Source organism: Vicia villosa, linkage group LG3 (genome assembly GCF_029867415.1).
Source record: "Vicia villosa cultivar HV-30 ecotype Madison, WI linkage group LG3, Vvil1.0, whole genome shotgun sequence".
NCBI lineage: Eukaryota > Viridiplantae > Streptophyta > Magnoliopsida > Fabales > Fabaceae > Vicia > Vicia villosa.
In genome coordinates, this window is record NC_081182.1 from 337017 (window position 1) to 355693 (window position 18677).

An 18677-nucleotide genomic window follows, 5' to 3' on the forward strand; every position below is an offset into this window, starting at 1 on the left:
AAGTACCTCTAAGATATTTGAGAATCAGCTTTACTACTTAATTTATTTCACATTTTCTGTGCATTAATTTCAACTTCAATACATGGATATACACTCAAGTCCAACCATTATCTCATTATAGCAATCGTCTTCCGATTCATCTTCTTCCATTCGACATCAGACTTATCACTTGGTTTACCTTTTCACCTCAAAAGGATCATATGAATCTTTGTTGTATAACATATGTTTCATGAGGGTATTCTAGACTGTATACTTAGTAGAGTTGAGCTTCATCATATTGGACTCTTGATTTTCTCCATTTAAAACGCACAAATAAATCAACTAGAAACTCTGATACCACTTTATTAGGAAATAATCAAATTATTCGAATATTTTTCAAGCAGTATAATTTTTCGAATCTTAGAAATTTAAACAGACAACCAACAAAATCAATTTCAAAGCACAATAATAATAACAAGCAGATAAAGTAACATGAACAACAAATTTTAAAGTGAAAATTCTCCTCAAAGTGAGAGAATAAAAACCACATGACCTAACTCAGTAAAACCATCCATCATATTAATAATAGGAATAAAAAAGTCTTCCTGTTAACACTATGGAATAACAATCTTCACCGATAAACAATAAAGATGAAAAAAGTCACTCCAAACAACACCTCCGCAACTTATTGATATACCAAAATAACTATAAAAAAAAGTAAAATACTCAATAATAATATAAATAAAATTGGTTAAGGGATAGGAACAATATACTAAATTTGCAGCTTAAACTAATAAGGTTTGCTACACACTCTTATATCTAGGGATGACAATGTCAGATGGGGTGCGAGTTTCACACTACCCAAACTCGCACCCGAAATCATGGGCGGATCTATAACCTAGCGAGCCTGGGCACGCGCCCGGGCTCAACCCCTCCTTTCGTTGTATACTCCCCACCTAATAGTCGCATTTTAGACAACACCATTAGTAATTTTTAGACAAAATTAAGGGCAAAATTAGTAAAAATAGGGTGTGAAATTTTTGGACAAACTCAAGAGCAAATATTTTAGACAAAATCAAGGGTAAAATTAGTAGAAACAAGGTGTATCATTAATAAAAACAGGGTGTCAAATTTTTGCCCAGGCTCCCTAAAATTTCTGGCTCCGCCACTGCCCAAAATCACCACCCGAACCCGAATCCAATTGTTATTCGTGTGGCAAAATAACACTCACGTCCACACCCGTTGGGTTCCTTTTTTTTACTCAAACCCAAACCTGCAACAAAATACATTTTTCCTACAATTTTCTTAAAACTTTCCACAATATATATATATATATATATATATATATATATATATATATATATATATATATATATATATATATATATATATATATAAGCAGGTGTGATAACCTAGTCAACTCGGGTTTTCACCCGTTGACTCGGGTTCGAGTGCGGGTGGGTCCCGCGGTTTGGGTCTGTTTGCCATCCCTACTTATATTCCTTGTATTTTTCTATTCTCAGAAATCTTTGAAGGTTGCTTATTTATTGTGTTGTTTTAAGATTAAAAAATCTCTTTAAATAGATGCCAAATAGATCTAAAAGTTAAAAATACTTTGGGAATCGTTGATACCCGGTGTAAGTCTAAAAGTCTTACATTAAATCTCAACCGTTAACAAGAGTAAATTAAACGATCATATAAGTAACTTTTATATATATATATATATATATATATATATATATATATATATATATATATATATATATATATATTAAATTTATTTAATACTATGATAATTTGATTTTATCCTTTTAATGCTTAAGATTTTATGTAAAACTTTTAAACTTACACTTGCTATCATCGGATCCTAACTCATTATTAAAATACTAGGCTTAATTGCACTTTTAGTCCCCCTATTTTGCATTTGTTAACTTTTTGGTCCCTCTATTTTAGAATCCGGAAATTTGGTCCCTCAATTTTGATTTTTGGAGGATTTAAGTCCCTGTTCAAATCTGAGTGGAATTTTTTATGACATGGCATACATTTTGATGACGTGTCACATGCCAAGTCATTTACATTTTATTAATATTTAAGTTAATAATTTCCTATATAACTTAATAATTTTCTTAAACTTAATTTAACATTTATAAATCAAATATAATTAAATAACCATTATATAATAAGATCTTGAATGTTAGTGAACCCTAACAATTATCCATCGCCTCCTCTTTGTTCCTCCCAGAAAATCACGTTTTCCATCTCCAAGATTCCTGGCTCGAAATCTCCAGATCCGTCGCTAACATTGCTTCTTCAGATCCTTCGCTCATTTTTCTTCTTCTTTTATCTTCTTCTCCAACCTATGTCTGAAAGAAGTTTTTCATTTGCCTCAACAAATCAGTCTGGTTTAAGGAGAAGAGGGAGTAGATGTTGGTGTGGACTTGAATCACCATTGATGACATCTTGGACTTATGAAAATCCGGGTAGAAGATTTCATGGTTGTGGTAATTATAAGGTGATGGGAAAAAAAGGCTGCAACTATTTTGAATGGGTTGATGAAGACATGAGCAACCGTTCTAAAGATGTGATTAGATATTTGAAGAACAAAAATGATGAGGCTATGGATTTAATTAGGGACACACAGAAAAATGAAGACCTGTTGAAGATGAAGATAAAGTTTATGGGTTATTTTCTGGGTTTGTCTATTGTGTTTGTAATTTTTCTTGTGTGTGCCTTAGTTGCAACACATATTTTCAAATGAAGTATTATCTATGGTTGTGTAATTTTTCTGAATTAGTGAAATGTAAAACATTGTTATGCAGAATTGTTATGGTTGTGCAATTTCTATGGAGAATTGATATATTTGTTATGCAGAATTTTTGTAATTGTTATGCAGAATTATAACCACTATAATCGTTATAACCATTATGACAATTGTGAAAATTGATATACATTAATGAAAATTATAACTAGCAGCAGTGTAATTGTTATTCAATTCTAATAATTAACTAGCAGTATACCAACAATAGAACCAATATTATGCAGAGTTATAATTGTTATCCAATTCTAACAATTGTATAACTAGCAGTATAGAACCAATTGTATACCAATTCTAACAATTCCAATTGTATACCAATTATGCATAACAGTATAGAACCAATTGTAGTATAGAACCATGTATACCAATTATGCAGTGTAGAATCAATAGCAGTATAGAACCATGTAACAATTCTACAACAAATTGTAGTATGAATAATTATAGAACCAATTGTGAATAATTATAGAACCAATAGCAGTATGAATAATTATAGAACCAATTATAGAACCAATTATAGAACCAATTGTGAATAATTATAGAACCAATAGCAGTATGAATAATTATAGAACCAATTATAGAACCAATTATAGAACCAATTGTGAATAATTATAGAACCAATAGCAGTATAGCAATATGAATAATTATAGAACCAAATGTGAATAATTATAGAACCAATAGCAGTACAGTAGTATGAATAATTATAGAACCAATTATAGAACCAATTGTAGTATGAATAATTATAGAACCAATTCTAACAATTCCAACTGTATACCATAATTATAACTACCAAAATAACCAATTGTATAACTATTCAGAATATCCACCAGTACCAGTACCAGAATTTTAACACATATACCAGAATTTTAAGCACCAAAACATAGGAATCAAAATACATAAACTAATAAGCACCACCAGTACCAGTACCAGAATTTTAACACAACAATACCAAAATACATAAACTAATACATCAACAAAACATAAGAATCAAGCTTCTACTCTTGAGTTGGTCTTGGAGCTTGTGATCCTCCTTCTATAACAGTCTGTCCCCCACCAGTTGTCTTCACTTTTTTATTACCACCTTTCGGTATTACTCTCTCAGCCGCCCTTTTTCCTTTGCATGTGCGCTTGTTGTGTCCCATCTTTCCGCAATTTTGACATTTAACCGTTTGAAGTTTTCTTGGTAAAGTTTGTGTGCTTCTTGGCTCATCATTTGTTTTGTTACGGTTCTTTTTTGGGCGGCCGATAGCTCTCCTCATGACCGGAGGTTGGATTGGTTCATTTCTGTCATTCGCCCATAGTTGTGGGCCATTTGTCGGCAAGATGATATGGCTATAAGTAGCCATCACAGTAGATTTCCTATTCACAATAAAAATGAAGTAAATTACCTATAGTATGGTTACGATGAAAATGAAGTAAATTACCTATAGTATGATTATGATGAAAATGAAGTAAATTACCTATAGCATGATGAGACATATTCTTCCGGTTCCTTTTGGTTAAACCATATGCAAGCAATAGCATGGCAACAAGGTATCCCTGTTAGATCCCACTTCCTGCAACCACATTTTTTCTGCAATAAATTCACAGCGTATGTTTCAACACCATTCGACACTCCAAAAAGTGCAAAGTCATCATCTGAGTGCCATGTTGCACTCCATCCTTCAGCCTCCCTCTTTGTTTTTTCTAGTACTTTTTGGATTTTAGGAGTTATGATGCCTTTGACTCTACCTAAAGATTCTTTTTGAGTTGCAATCCTCCCTTGTCAAATAATGCTTGATTCCTTCCAACAGTGAAATGATTGGTTTGTCCCGGTACTCCAGAATTGCTCTGTTGAATGCCTCGCACATATTGTTTACTTGTAAGTCACTATGTGTGTGTGTCTTAAAATGAGATCTACTCCAACAAGCTGCAGGAACATCCATCATGTCTTTCCAAGCTTTAACATTGAGCTCTTTCATATGATTCATTGCTCTCTCCCACCCAGGTATAGTTGTGGCCCTGGCAGCCCTCCATAATGCTTCCTTCATTTCTAGCCCTGGATATTTCTTTCTCCAATTACCATACAAATGTTTCACACATAATCTATGTTCAACATGTTGACTGGTTTCTAGAATGGCTGGTACCAACCCCTATAATAACATAAACAGTATTGTAAATCATTGGCAATAACATAAAGTAATTCTGTTATGACATAAACAATAAGTTTCAACCATTGCAATAACATAAAGTAATTCTGTTTTGACTTAAAGTAAATCATTGGCACTAGATTAAGTAATTCTGGTTCCATTTAAAGTAAAACAATATTGTAATAACTTAAAGTAGCATACCTTTTGTTGATCGGAGATAAATCCATATACCTTGTGATGAATGGATTGTAGATCTTCAAGTAATAACTTTATGAACCATTGCCATGAATCTTTTGTTTCCGCTTCCACGACTGCATATGCTATTGGCATCATCTTGTTATTTCCATCCTTACCAACAGCAGATATCAATTGACCTCCAAAATCCCCTTTTAAAAAACATGCATCTAACCCAATAAGTGGCCTACATGTGGTTGCAAATGCAGCCTTACATGCTTCCAAGCACACATAAATTCTCTCAAAAACAGGACCACCATCGGAAACAGCACATTGTATCTTAACCGTCGAATTTGGATTTGATTTGAGCAATTCTTCAGCATACCTCCTTAAATGTGTGAATTGTTCACGACCAGCCCCGTGAATCAGCTCCATTGCTTTCCTCTTGGCCCTGTAAGCTTGGTCACTTGATAACTTCACACCCCATTTTTGCATGGCTTCTGCAATCAAACCTTTAGTCTTCATGTCAGGACTATGTCGTAATGTATAAACAAAATTACGAGCTAACCAATCTGTTTTTGCTTGTCTATTCTTTGGTGTCCGATAACAACTATGTTCATTTGTGAAGCTAACAAGTTGCCAAAATAGATTGTTGGTCCTCATACTAAAGCGCATATAAAATGGACAACCTTCCATGCATCGTACAACCATTCTCTTCTTGTCATTTTTTCTTATGACAACATTTTTCTTCTTATCCATTGCATACTCTTTTATGGCATCTCTAACTTGCAACTTATCCTTGAACATCATGCCTAACTCAAATTTCTTACTACTTTTGAAAATTGGAAACCTCTCAGTCTCATCTTCAACATCACTTTCTGGGGGAGTTTGAAGCTCATCTGAATCAAAGCTCTCGTTATCAGAAATTACATTATGACCTGAGGAATTCTGAGTTTGATCATTGGGCAACACTGTTGTCCAATCTACATCCACATCAGGGCCTAAGTCAATATCACTTTCATCCTCATCCACATCCTCATCATTAGGCTCATAATCAGGATCTGTTTCACTTTCATCTTCCTCCACATTCACTTTATCAACTTGCACATCCTCCACATTCACTTCACCATCCTCCACATTCACTTTATCAGGTTGCACATCCTCCACATTCACTTCATCATTTTGCACATCCTCCACATTCACTTCACCATCCTCCACATTCACTTTATCAGGTTGCACATCCTCCACATTCACTTCATCATTTTGCACATCCTCCACATCCACTTCACCATCCTCCACATTCACTTTATCAGGTTGCACATCCTCCACATTCACTTCATCTGTTTCAACAAAATCAGGTATTTCAACTGGGTGTTCAACATAAACATCGACAATATTATGTCCTTTAACATCTTCAATAAAGTTTAGAACATCTTGGTCATTATTCAACGGTCGAAGGCCTCGAGTAAATGACAACACGGGGTTCCAATACCAAAGACACTTTATGTTGCCATATCCTTGACTTTTAATCACGCTTTCAAGATCCATATAAGACATTAAGTCAACGTCCCAATCCCAATCCATTTCAGACACCATTTCACCTACGTACAACTTTACAGGATGGTATATAAATTGTCCCTTATGGTGTATTCTAAGTTTGACAGTTTGTGACACTGTTGGCCTACACAAAACATGTATACACCCATTAGGGACATGGAGTTGGGACCACAGAAAGAAATTTGTAATAAAATACTCATGAAATAGAGTTGGGACCACAAACAGAACACAGTAATAAAATACTCATCGAAAGAGCTCGGGACCACCAACAGAATTTTATGTTGAAACAATACCAACAAAATAGCACAACACAGTACCCTAACTTAAAACAATTCATTCAGCAAAACAAAAAAGTCGCAAAACCACTTACCTCAATACATATGTTGGATTTGACATTGAAGATGATGTTCAGGCGAAATGGGGCGAAATCGCAGAAGCTTGATGACAGTTGATGAACGACGATGGTTATATGAAGAACGAAGACGGTTGTTTGGAATGAGCGGTGGTTGTGTGAAGAACGGCGACGGTTGTCTGGAATGGCGGTGGTTGTGTGAAGAACGGCGACGGTTGTCTGGAATGGCGGTGGTTGTGTTAAGAACGACGATGATGTTTTCCAAGGTTCTGAAATTGATTCATTCCAAATTAGGGTTCACTTAAGTAATTTAGGAAACTTAAATAATTTTTGTTTATTTTTGTTATTCTAAAATAAAAATATATAATGTAACTTTCAAAATCATTAAAATATATAGAAATAAAAAATGTAAATGACTTGGCATGTGACACGTCATCAAAATGTATGCCATGTCATAAAAAATTCCACTCAGATTTGAACAGGGACTTAAATCCTCCAAAAATCAAAATTGAGGGACCAAATTTCCGGATTCTAAAATAGAGGGACCAAAAAGTTAACAAATGCAAAATAGGGGGACTAAAAGTGCAATTAAGCCAAAATACTAATAATGAGGAGATTAATTTTTGTTGTATATTTTTAGTATTTTAATGGATAGAATTTACCCTTATGATAAAAATGTGGAATATGGCAAGTTTAAACTTGGGAAGTTGCGTTCATGTAATAGGTAGAGCTGTCAAAATGGGTTAGCCCATATGGGCCGGTCCGCCGGGCCCGAAAAACCATAGGGCTTGGGCCTTAAAATTAGAGCTCATATTTTTAGGGTCTTTTTAGCCCAGCCCTGAAAAGCCCGTTACCCATTAGGGCTAGCCCATATGGGTCGTGGGTAGCCCATCAGGCCCGCATAATTATAAAATTTAAAAATATATATTAATATTTATATTATCTTACTCCAAAATAGCATATTGATTTTTCTTACTTCACTAAATTTTATCTCTATTTTATTCAATCTTTCTCTTTTAAATATTATACATTAATATATCAACATTTTTTCATCGTATTATATTAGTTTTTCTTTTATAATAAATATTCAAGTATTATTTTATACAATTTAGACATATATTTTATTTTGAAACACATTATAGTATTTATAAGAGATAATATAGTACTTAAAAATGTATTATGTTTAAAATAACATAATTTTTAATTTTATTTATAATAAATATCTTGGAGTTTTTATTTTAATTTTTTAAATAAAAAAGCCCATTTAGGACCGGGTAGCCCGAAGCCCATCTAGGGCCGGGCTCGGGTAGTAAATCTCGAGCCCATATTATACAGGGCCTTTTTGGCCCAGCCCTTAAAAGCCCAAGGCCCGCTAGGGCCGGCCCGTTTAGGGTCGGGTAGCCCATATTGACAACTCTAATAATAGGTACCAATTGAACAAAACGATTGAATTTAATGTCTAAAAAATGATTGAATTTTATCTTTAATGAACATATTTGATTTTATTTTATTAAACTAGTGTGATACTCGTGGGTTTGCACGGGTACCCGTTGTTTTCGCACATTTGGGTTGAGGCAAATAAAAGATATTAGTAAAAGATTATGTTTTGGTTAAAATTGGAAAAGTTATAAATTAGTAGGGTATGGATAAGGTACTATAATACCCGTTCCCATATTTGCAGTTTAAAAAATTCACGTACTGAAGCCCATATCTGCGTGGCCATCAACGTTTGAGCCTGTTCCCGTGTCTTATGGATTAAAAAATATAGTTAGTATAACAGCCAAGTCAAATCAATTAATGCTACTATACACATTTACAACCAAAAAATAACAAATCTAAACATGATATCATTCTTAAGTTCCGTGAAAAATTTAAAATAAAGATCATGAGGTTGGATAGTATGAACTTAAGGCAGGAACCTCATTGAATAAAAATATCTTGAGGCAGCCAAGAAATAGGTGTTTAGTTTATATTAACAATTACAACTATGAAAAGGTTTCATTCTATGTTATGACAATAGTCAGATAGATAAACTAATCTGGTAAAAAATATAGGCACAACTGACAAGGAAATCAATTAGTAAGGTATTAATATATTAAAGAAAATGTCCAACATTTAGAAACCTCAAGATAATGTTTCATATGACTTCTGGTTATTAATCCTAATGAATATGTCAATAAGGTAATAATACATTTAAGGCTAGCCTACATTTAAATGCGTTGGACCAATGTTTTACACCATCAGTTTGGCTCATCAAAATGCGTTGAACTCAGGATTATCATATCTAGTTGCTTCAGCTTCAGGTAAAAACTAGCATGATACCCGTGCGTCCGCACGGGTACTCGTTGTGGTCGTGTTATTTTGTTATATATATATATATATATATATATATATATATATATATATATATATACATATATATATATATATATATATATATATATATATATATATATATATATATATATAGAGAGAGAGAGAGAGAGAGAGGGGTAAATGTCATAAAACCAGATGTGTAAAATATAGAAATTTCTTTTTAATAGGTTGGGGCAAAGTTTGGGATATTTTCATCAATAGATTTTTTTTCCGTTAATATTAAATATTTCGATCAGTAACTTCATGATCCCGTAAATATTTAATATGTTTATCAGTAATTTATGTTCTCGTTAATATTGAATATTTTATTCGGTAACTTCATGTTCCCGTTAATATTCAATATTTTGATTAGTATCTTCATGCTGCCACTAATATTCAGTAACTTCGTATTCCTGTTAATATTCCAAACTTGTTCCCGTTAATATTCATTATTTTGATCAATAACTTTGGATGTGGAGTTAGGAAGTAACTCAACCTGGATTATCAAGAAAGTTTTAAAGTGCAAGAGCCTGATAGATCCGATCCAACAGTTATGGAATAGTATGAGCAATGAGGGTAAGTTCTGTATGAGGAAGGTTTATAATTGCTTGGTGGATAATGTTAGTGTCCCTTGGTTCTCCCTGTTAATGCATAATTTGGCTCGGCCCAGAGCATGCATCACAGTGTGGATGCTTTGTCACAATCACCTCCCTACGAAAGATAGATTACATCGGTTTGGTATCATTGGGAACACTGTGTGTAGTCTGTGTGGTGCAGCGGAAGAGAGTGCTAGTCACTTATTCTTTCTGTGTTCAAAAACTGCGGATATATGGACTGATATTTTGCATTGGTTAGGTGTGCATCATAATCCGCAGGGCTGGGATCGTGAGATACAATGGATTTTGGCTAATACAAAAGGAAAAGGGTGGAGAGCTAGGATATTAAAGCTGGCAGTAGTTGAAACTATTCATGGCATACGGTTGTTTAGAAACTCTATAGTGTTTAACAATGATATGTATAGGAACAATACAAAGGAAAATATAATTGATAACATTGTATATAGAGGGTGGAGAAATAGGAAGATTAGGTTGCATATTGCAAATCTAATGGTATAGGTTTATAGGGTTTGGCTGAATCCTTGGATTGCCCATGTTTGTAATGGTTTTTTTGAATTAATATATTCTATTTGGTTCAAAAAAAAAAACTTTGTGTTTCCGTTAATATTCAAAATTTGGATCAGTAACTTAATGTTTCCGATTATATTAAAAATTTTGATAAGTAACTTTGTCTTCCGTTAATATTCAATATTTCAATCAATAACTCCGTGCTTCCGTTAATATTCAATATTTTAAATATTAACGGGATATCCGTGCATTCGCACGGGGACCAGTGTGGTACGCTCATTTGTTTTAATATTCAATATTTCAATCAGTAACTTCATGTTCCCGTTAATGTGCAATATTTTAATCAGTAGCTTCATGTTCCCGTTAATATTCAATATTTTGATTAGTAATTCATGTTCTTGTTAATATTTAATATTTTATTCAGTAATTTCATGTTCCCGTTAATATTCAATATTTTGATTAGTAACTTCATGTTCTTGATTATTTTGTTCAATATTATATTTTTTTATAAAAAAAAAGAAATTGATGTAATTATTATTATGATACATTTCGTTCAGCAAAGATACATAATAAAATTAAAAATGAAATTGATAAAGAATAGAATAATGAAGTGTTATTTTATTAATATGCAATAAAAATTGGGAAGATCAATAAAGAATACAAAATGTCGATTGTCCAGTGGAATAAACTTAGTTACATTTACTTTCAATGTATTCCAAATTTGTTCCCGTTAATATTCAATATTTTTATCAGTAACATCATATTCCCGTTAATATTCGTTATTTTGATCAGTAAACTGGTTCTACCAAGTTGTTCATTCCTTCTGATGTTATTGCTAAGGATTTGAAGAAGGATGCTAGTGTGATACCCGTGCGATCGCACGGGTACCCGTTGTGGTCGTGTTATTTTGTTCAATATAGATATTATTGCAGAGGTAAATGTCCTTAAAACATAATGTAAAATATGGAAATTTGTTTTCAATAGGTTAGGTCAAAGTTTGGGATATTACGATCATTAAACATCATTTTCCGTTAATATTCAATATTTCAATCAGTAACTTCATATTTTCGTTAATATTCAACATGTTGAACAGTAATTCATGTTGTTGTTAATATTTGAGTATTGTATTTAGTAACTTCATGTTCCCATAAATATTTAATATTTTGATCAGTAATCTTATATTACCGCTAATATTAATTTATTTTGATTAGTAATTTTAAATTACTGCTAATATTCATTATTTTGATCAGTAACTTTGTATTCCCGTTAATATTCTAAAGTTGTTCCCGTTAATATAATGAAAATTGGTGTGTGAAAAACAGAAATTAAGTGTGATACTAGTGTGTTCGCATGGGTACCAGTATGGTACGCGCATTTGATCTTAAAGTATAATAAAATAATTTTTTTTAAAAGAGATAATAAGTCGGTGCCTAAAATTCTTTCAATATATAAAAGTATTTGAATAAATAATATATATTTTGATCAGTAACTTCATCTTTTTGTTAATATTGAATATTTTAATCAATAACTTCATGTTTCCGTTAATATTCAATATTTTGACACTATTTAATTCATACATTATTTATGTATTTATTCTAAATCACAATACTATACTTTATAATCTTACCAATTTTTATAATATAATACATTATCTTTCGTAATCTTAAATTTTTAATGCATTTCACCCATCTTATTTTATGCCTCATTCTATTAGTATTTACATAGAAGTAAAAACAAAATTGCATAAACAAAATAGTTTATTATTTTTTAAAGAAATATATAATTTTTCTGTTAATATAGGTTAAACATTTGAAAATATAATGTTATGTGTCAATGTCAAAATGTTATTCAGTATTTTTATAAGTAACGTTATGTTGTCCTTAATATTCAATGATTAATGTGTTACCCTAAGATTTCGACTTGCTAATAATGGTAAGTGGTTTCTGAGATGTATGAGATTATTAAATAGTCTAAGGTAAAGCAGTCTGATTAAAAGGCTATTTTTAGTCAAGACTACCGTTCGACTATGAAAGACCATCACTGCCAGGGTTCAACTAAAGTTAGCAAGTCCACCATGCATGTTCGACTAAAATAAGTGAAAAACTTAGGTGTTTTGCCAAGTATAGCTTTGAAGTCGGAAGGAATCAGAAGTCAAAGGAAGCAGTTTCAGACAGTTTTTTAGCAGTTTTCACAGGACACGTGGAAGCCTCACAGACGAAGATGCTGCATGTCGAAGACACGTGTTGGCTAGTAATCAGTCGACCGTTAGTAGTAGTTATTTTTATTTTCACTATTTAAGCAAGTTCCAGAGGAACAGTTTAGGGTCCGCATTTTCTACAAAAACACAAGTAAACTCAAATCTCTGTGCAATAATGAGTGACGAGTGCAACTTTGGAATGTATGTATGCGTGCCAGTTTAATTTATGCAATCATTTTACGTTATGCATTACTTTCAGTGCATATTTACTGCTTTTTATTGCTTTCGTTTACTTTAAAGTCTTGAATTTCAGTGTTTACTTTTACTTTAAAGTCATTATCGCATTTAATACAAACCAGATACACATAATAGACAAATAAAAGCAATTAGTCCTGGAATATTCTAGTTGATTCTGCAAAAGTAACCTTTAAAAAGGAAACTAGCGCTTGTTTACCATATTTCTGGGTAAACAAATTGGCACGCCCAATGGGACTCGTCAATTGCTGTTTGTTTTATATTTGTTAGTGTAAGAGTTATGTATGATACTAAGAAGTGGTCGAAAATTAACTAACATGTCTGAAGTTAATACAAATGATTCCGACCTTTCTGGAAATCAAGGAGTTGTTCTAACCGGAACAACATCACAAAATGCCGCAAATTCGTCCCCAGTTAGAACAACAAATACTGGTGGATCGACGGCAGCAACATTGGTATCGTCATCAATGAATGTACGGTCACCATTTAACCCATTACGACCGCTGTTTCAAGGAATGATACCTCCACCAGGTTTTAACCCTCAGTTTGGAATGCCCACTTCTATGATGCAAGGTTTACACACGAATCCTTCATCATATTCTGACAATATGATGGCAACAAGCACATCAAACTTAGGGGGTCGACCTATGGGCATAGGTTATATTAACTAGACATTGCCATCTCTAAGTACTACGTCAATGTTGTCAATCCGACAACAAATAGACGAAAGCAACCATGAAATGGTAAATGCTCTTACTCAACAAATGGGAACTGTTTTTACTCCCATAATAAACAATACGAACCAAAGTTATGAAATATTGGCTGGACAAATGGCCAGAATAGCAGATTTCTTTGGAGCGCCCCCACAACCAAACCTTTCGACTTCACAAGGGTCGAAGGTAAGAGTAGTTGAAACTACGAGAAATGGGGACCAAATTGAGCAAGAGATCCCTAGAGTAGTACAAAGACATCAAGATGCTGATCAGGTTCTTAGAAATATCCAGCAAGATGTCAATGTTGGACATAATAATATCTCTAATGTAGTCGAACAAATTTTAATTCAGAATGGAATAAATGTAGGTTTGCACAGACCTAATTTTATTTCCCCATTGTCAGAGTATGTAAGGCAAACAGAATTGCCTAGGGGTTGGAAAATCCCAAAATTTACCAAATTTGCTGGTGAGACTGACGAATCGACAGTCGAACATATTGCTAGGTTCCAGACAGAGGCTGGAGAATTAGCAAACAATGAGAATTTAAAGATGAAATATTTCCCAAGTTCTTTAACAAAAAATGTTTTTACTTGGTTCACGACCTTACCTCCACAATTTGTATTTTCATGGAATCAGTTAGAACGATTGTTCCATGAACAGTTTTATATGGGACAGTCGAAGATTAGTTTGAAAGAATTAGCTGGAGTTAGGCGAAAGGGTACAGAATCGGTCGATGACTACCTAAACCGTTTCAGGTTATTGAAAGCTAGATGTTTCACACAAATTCCTGAACATGAGTTAGTCGAAATGGCTGCAGGTGGGTTAGATTATTCCATAAGGAAGAAATTAGATACTCAACATTTAAGCGATATGGCACAACTGGCAGACAGGGTACGTCAAGTCGAAAGGCTAAAAGCTGAAAAAGCAAGAGTTAGTAAATATCATAAGAAAGAAAAGATAGCTTATGTTACTGCAAATGAGTTCGACTCTGATAGTGATAGTGAATACGAGGAGGGAGAGGTTAATGTGGCTGAATTAAAGCCAGGACCACCATATATCTGTAAATTACTCAAGCCCTCAAAAGATAAAAATCCGATCGAAAGTAAAAATGAAAAATTTTCTAGTAAAACGTATTCATTTGATATAACAAAATGTGATGAGATATTTGATTTGTTGGTAACTGACGGGAAAATTATAGTACCCCCAGGACTTAAAAATCTTCCTCTTGAACAAAAGAAAAAAAGAGGATTTTGTAAATTTCATAATTTCTTGGGTCATAAGACTTCTCAATGTGTCCTTTTCAGGGATTTGGTGTAGAAAGCTTTGAAAGAAGGAAGGCTACAGTTTGGAGAAAAACCAAAGTCATCAATGCAAGTGGATACTGATCCCTTGCAAGTCGAAGAAGCTCACTGTACTGAGCTTACTGATTTGATGATGGTCGAAACTACTGATGGTTTCGGCGGAAAGAAAGACGGTGCTACTGATGGCAAAGTCTTGAACATGGTGTATCCTGAACCAAGAGAGAGCCTTCTGAAATTCCTTGAGAGGTGTCACAACAACAACTCTCAAGTTGGATTATGTCCAAGGTGTGATGCTGTTTTCAATGTTGATGCTGCAAACAAAGTGAGGTTCGACCCTCGCCGAGGGAAGAATCGTCAATTCATGTATACAGGGGAAAATAGTGGTCAAAGGGCTGGAGAATACATGAAGCTATTTGAAAAGCCAAAGACTTTCCGCCCTAAGACGGATGTCCCTGAGGATAAGTGGGTGAAACCCATTAACTTCAGAGGAGGCAAACGTCCAGAATGGCAGATCCAAGGTGTTGGAACAAATGCTGAAGGCTCTTGGACTGATAGTGGATCTAAGAGGAAAGATTACATATCTCCAAACTACAAAGGAAAGAATCCTATGACTCGAACGCAGTGGAGGCGTTACCAGAGAAGCCATAAGAATGGCCAGGAAAGTTCAAAGATGATGCAAGCAGGTTTTTCTCATTATCAGCCAAAACCTTTTCAGAGGAAGTTGACTGAAGAACAAGCCAAAGTGGCAAATGAGAGACTAGCTGCAGGAATGATCCTGGGAAAGAAGCTCATCAAAGAATTAGTCGACGATGACACTCCGACTCTCAATACAGGAAAAGAGCCTGAGTATTCTCCACTGTCGGACGAAGAGGTCGACGACAATTTTGACATAGAATCAGATGAGTTGTTAATTGACTGTGGAATTGTATCTGTACTTCCAGCAAAGTTCGACAGAATATCTGAGGTGTCTGAGAATGAAGATGATTTTCTTCTAGACAAAAATGTGGAAGAAACACCTGTTTGTTACTAGGTAATGGGAAAAGGAGTAGTGGAAGAACAAAAGGCTGTGTTTGAGAAGCCAGGTCGAGGAATGATGTATCATTTGAAGCCTTTATTCATAAGGGCAAAGGTAGATGGTGTTCCAATAAACAAAGTGTTTGTCGATGGTGGGGCTGCTGTGAACTTAATGCCCTATTCTTCACTTCAGAAAGTGGGTAAGTCTGACAAAGATTTAAGGCCCCATAATATGGTGTTGTCTAATTATGAGGGCAAGACAAGTGGAATACTGGGAGTGATTCAGGTAAAATTGGCTATTGGTTCGACTGTCAGGTCAACCATCTTTATGGTGATTGCATCCCAAGCAAACTTTAAATTACTCCTGGGTCGAGAATGGATCCATGGCATAGGGGCAGTTCCTTCTACTTTGCATCAGCGTGTGGCTATTTGGAGGCCAGATGGTATAGTTGAAAATGTTGAGGCTGACCAAAGCTATTACAAAACTGAGAGTGGTCGCAGGCATTTCGACCAGCATCTAGCAAATGTAGCCCCTTGCTACAAAGCAGAAGAGGTGTATTCTTCTGATGAAAGTGTGTCTAAGTATCTGAACTTGGACCCAAATTATGGTTTCATTTGGAATAAGGAAGATCCCAATGAACCATTGAATCATGAAAGTCCTCAAGAACAGAGGACAACAGTCAAAGATGATGACCACTTAGTCAGAATATCTGGCTCGAATAACGGCCTATCTGGCCGAAAACAAGAGAAAAACGGCTTTAGAAGCCGAATTGGAGAAAAACATGGCTATTGAGGCCATGATGGTAAAAAGTGAAAACAATCAAGTTGATCACCAAGTCGAAAGATTTGATGGGATATACGATGACGAACCTTTAGGCTTCGAGATGGATCCGTTAGGATCAGTAAAAAGAATGCAGGCTCAAGATCCTCTAGAAGAAATTGACTTGGGTGATGGAGTCACTAAAAGACCTACTTATGTAAGTACAAAACTTACAAGTGATCTAAAGACCAAGTTGATTCGACTTTTGAAAGAATATAAAGATTGTTTTGCATGGGATTACAATGAAATGCCTGGTTTAAGTCGAAGTGTGGTAGAACATCAATTACCGTTAAACACAGGAAAGAAACCTATCAAGCAACTTCCTAGAAGATTTGCGCCAGAGGTTATGGAAAAAATCAAAGTAGAAATTGAAAGATTGCTGAGAAGCAAATTTATTCGAACTGTGAGGTATGTCGAATGGTTAGCTAATATAGTGCCTGTGATAAAGAAAAATGGTAGCCTTCGTATATGCATAGATTTCAGAGATTTAAATAAGGCTACCCCTAAAGATGAATATCCCATACCTGTTGCTGAGATGTTAGTCGATTCTGCAGCAGGGTTTGAATATCTCAGTTTATTAGATGGATATTCAGGATATAACCAAATTTTTATAGCTGACGAAGATGTACCTAAGACGGCGTTTCGATGCCCAGGTGCTTTAGGTACATATGAATGGGTAGTAATGCCTTTTGGTTTAAAAAATGCTGGAGCTACGTACCAACGAGCTATGAATTCCATGTTTCATGATTTTATTGACAAATTTATGCAGGTTTATATTGATGATATTGTCAGAGTATGTAAGGCAAACAATATTTATTTATTATTGACAAATTTATTTAATTCATACATTATTTATGTATTTATTATAGATCACAATACTATACTTTATAATCATATCAAAAACTAAACAAAACAAAACAATACTATACTTTATACTCGTCACTAAACAACACTAATAAAAAACATAAGATAAGTTGTGTATGAGTTGAATAGTATTGTAGAGAAATAACTATTTACTAAAAATAAATATTTACTATAATTGTTTAAAATTAATTGAGTAATTTATTATTTTTGAAAATTGAAGATAATATTAATTCAATGGGGACAACTTCTCTACCCATCACAAAAAGATTAGTAATGTACATTCAACCAATCACGTAACACCATTTAACTTTTATATATTTAATTATTTATTAAATAGTAAATTTGTTTGTTATTTTCAAGACACTTTACACTAAAGGTAATCTTACCCAACTTTTGGAGTTGAGTAAATAAGAATTCACCTAATTCAATTCGTATATTTAGAAGATTAAAAATATATTTAATTCTATAATTTAATGTTATTAATTGATAAATGTTTCCTTAAAAAATTATTTAATATGATTGATTAGAATTAATTATGTAAAACAACAATTGATTAAAATTAATATGATTGACTTTTCATTTCCTCAAAATGAAATATTTATTAAAAAATGTGAGGTATAACTTGATGACTTTTAAACTTGATTTGTATTGCTAAAAAATTAAGTGGGAGTAAAAATAGGGATGTCAATGAGGCGGGGCGGGGACGGGGGATACATTCCCATCACAATCCCCGTCCTCGAATTTATTCCCCATCCCCGCTTCGGGTCCCCGCTACGGGGGAATTTTCTCCCCCATCCCCGTCCCCGCGGGTCCCCACGGATCCCCGAGGTTCATGGGGAGATCCATAAACATGATTTTTTATTTTTTATTTTAGGCAAAATACTCTTTTTAGTCCCGTAAGTTAACCTCGGGGTTCATTTTGGTCCCTTAACTTCAAAAAGTTTCAAATTGGTCCCTTAACTCTTAAAAAGGTGTCATTTTAGTCCTTTTTGTCATATTAGCGACGGAAACACTCAAAAATCGCTCGCTAA

At 33.9% G+C, this 18677-nt stretch overlaps 2 protein-coding genes across 2 annotated transcripts; both read right to left on the reverse strand.

Moving 5' to 3' along the window:
* Window positions 1–3707: 3707 nt before the first annotated feature.
* LOC131654716 (uncharacterized) lies at window positions 3708–5760 on the reverse strand. Its single transcript, XM_058924661.1, has 3 exons — window positions 5122–5760; window positions 4252–4923; window positions 3708–4150 (listed from the first exon to the last, which is right to left on the reverse strand). Exons 1-2 carry the CDS (start codon window positions 5755–5757, stop codon window positions 4519–4521), a joined length of 1041 nt encoding a protein of 346 aa, XP_058780644.1. The 5' UTR covers window positions 5758–5760; the 3' UTR covers window positions 3708–4150; window positions 4252–4518.
* LOC131593622 (uncharacterized) lies at window positions 5759–6678 on the reverse strand. The gene is made up of 2 exons (XM_058866187.1): window positions 5861–6678; window positions 5759–5783 (listed from the first exon to the last, which is right to left on the reverse strand). Exons 1-2 carry the CDS (start codon window positions 6676–6678, stop codon window positions 5759–5761), a joined length of 843 nt encoding a protein of 280 aa, XP_058722170.1.
* Between the last annotated feature and the right edge of the window lie 11999 nt (window positions 6679–18677).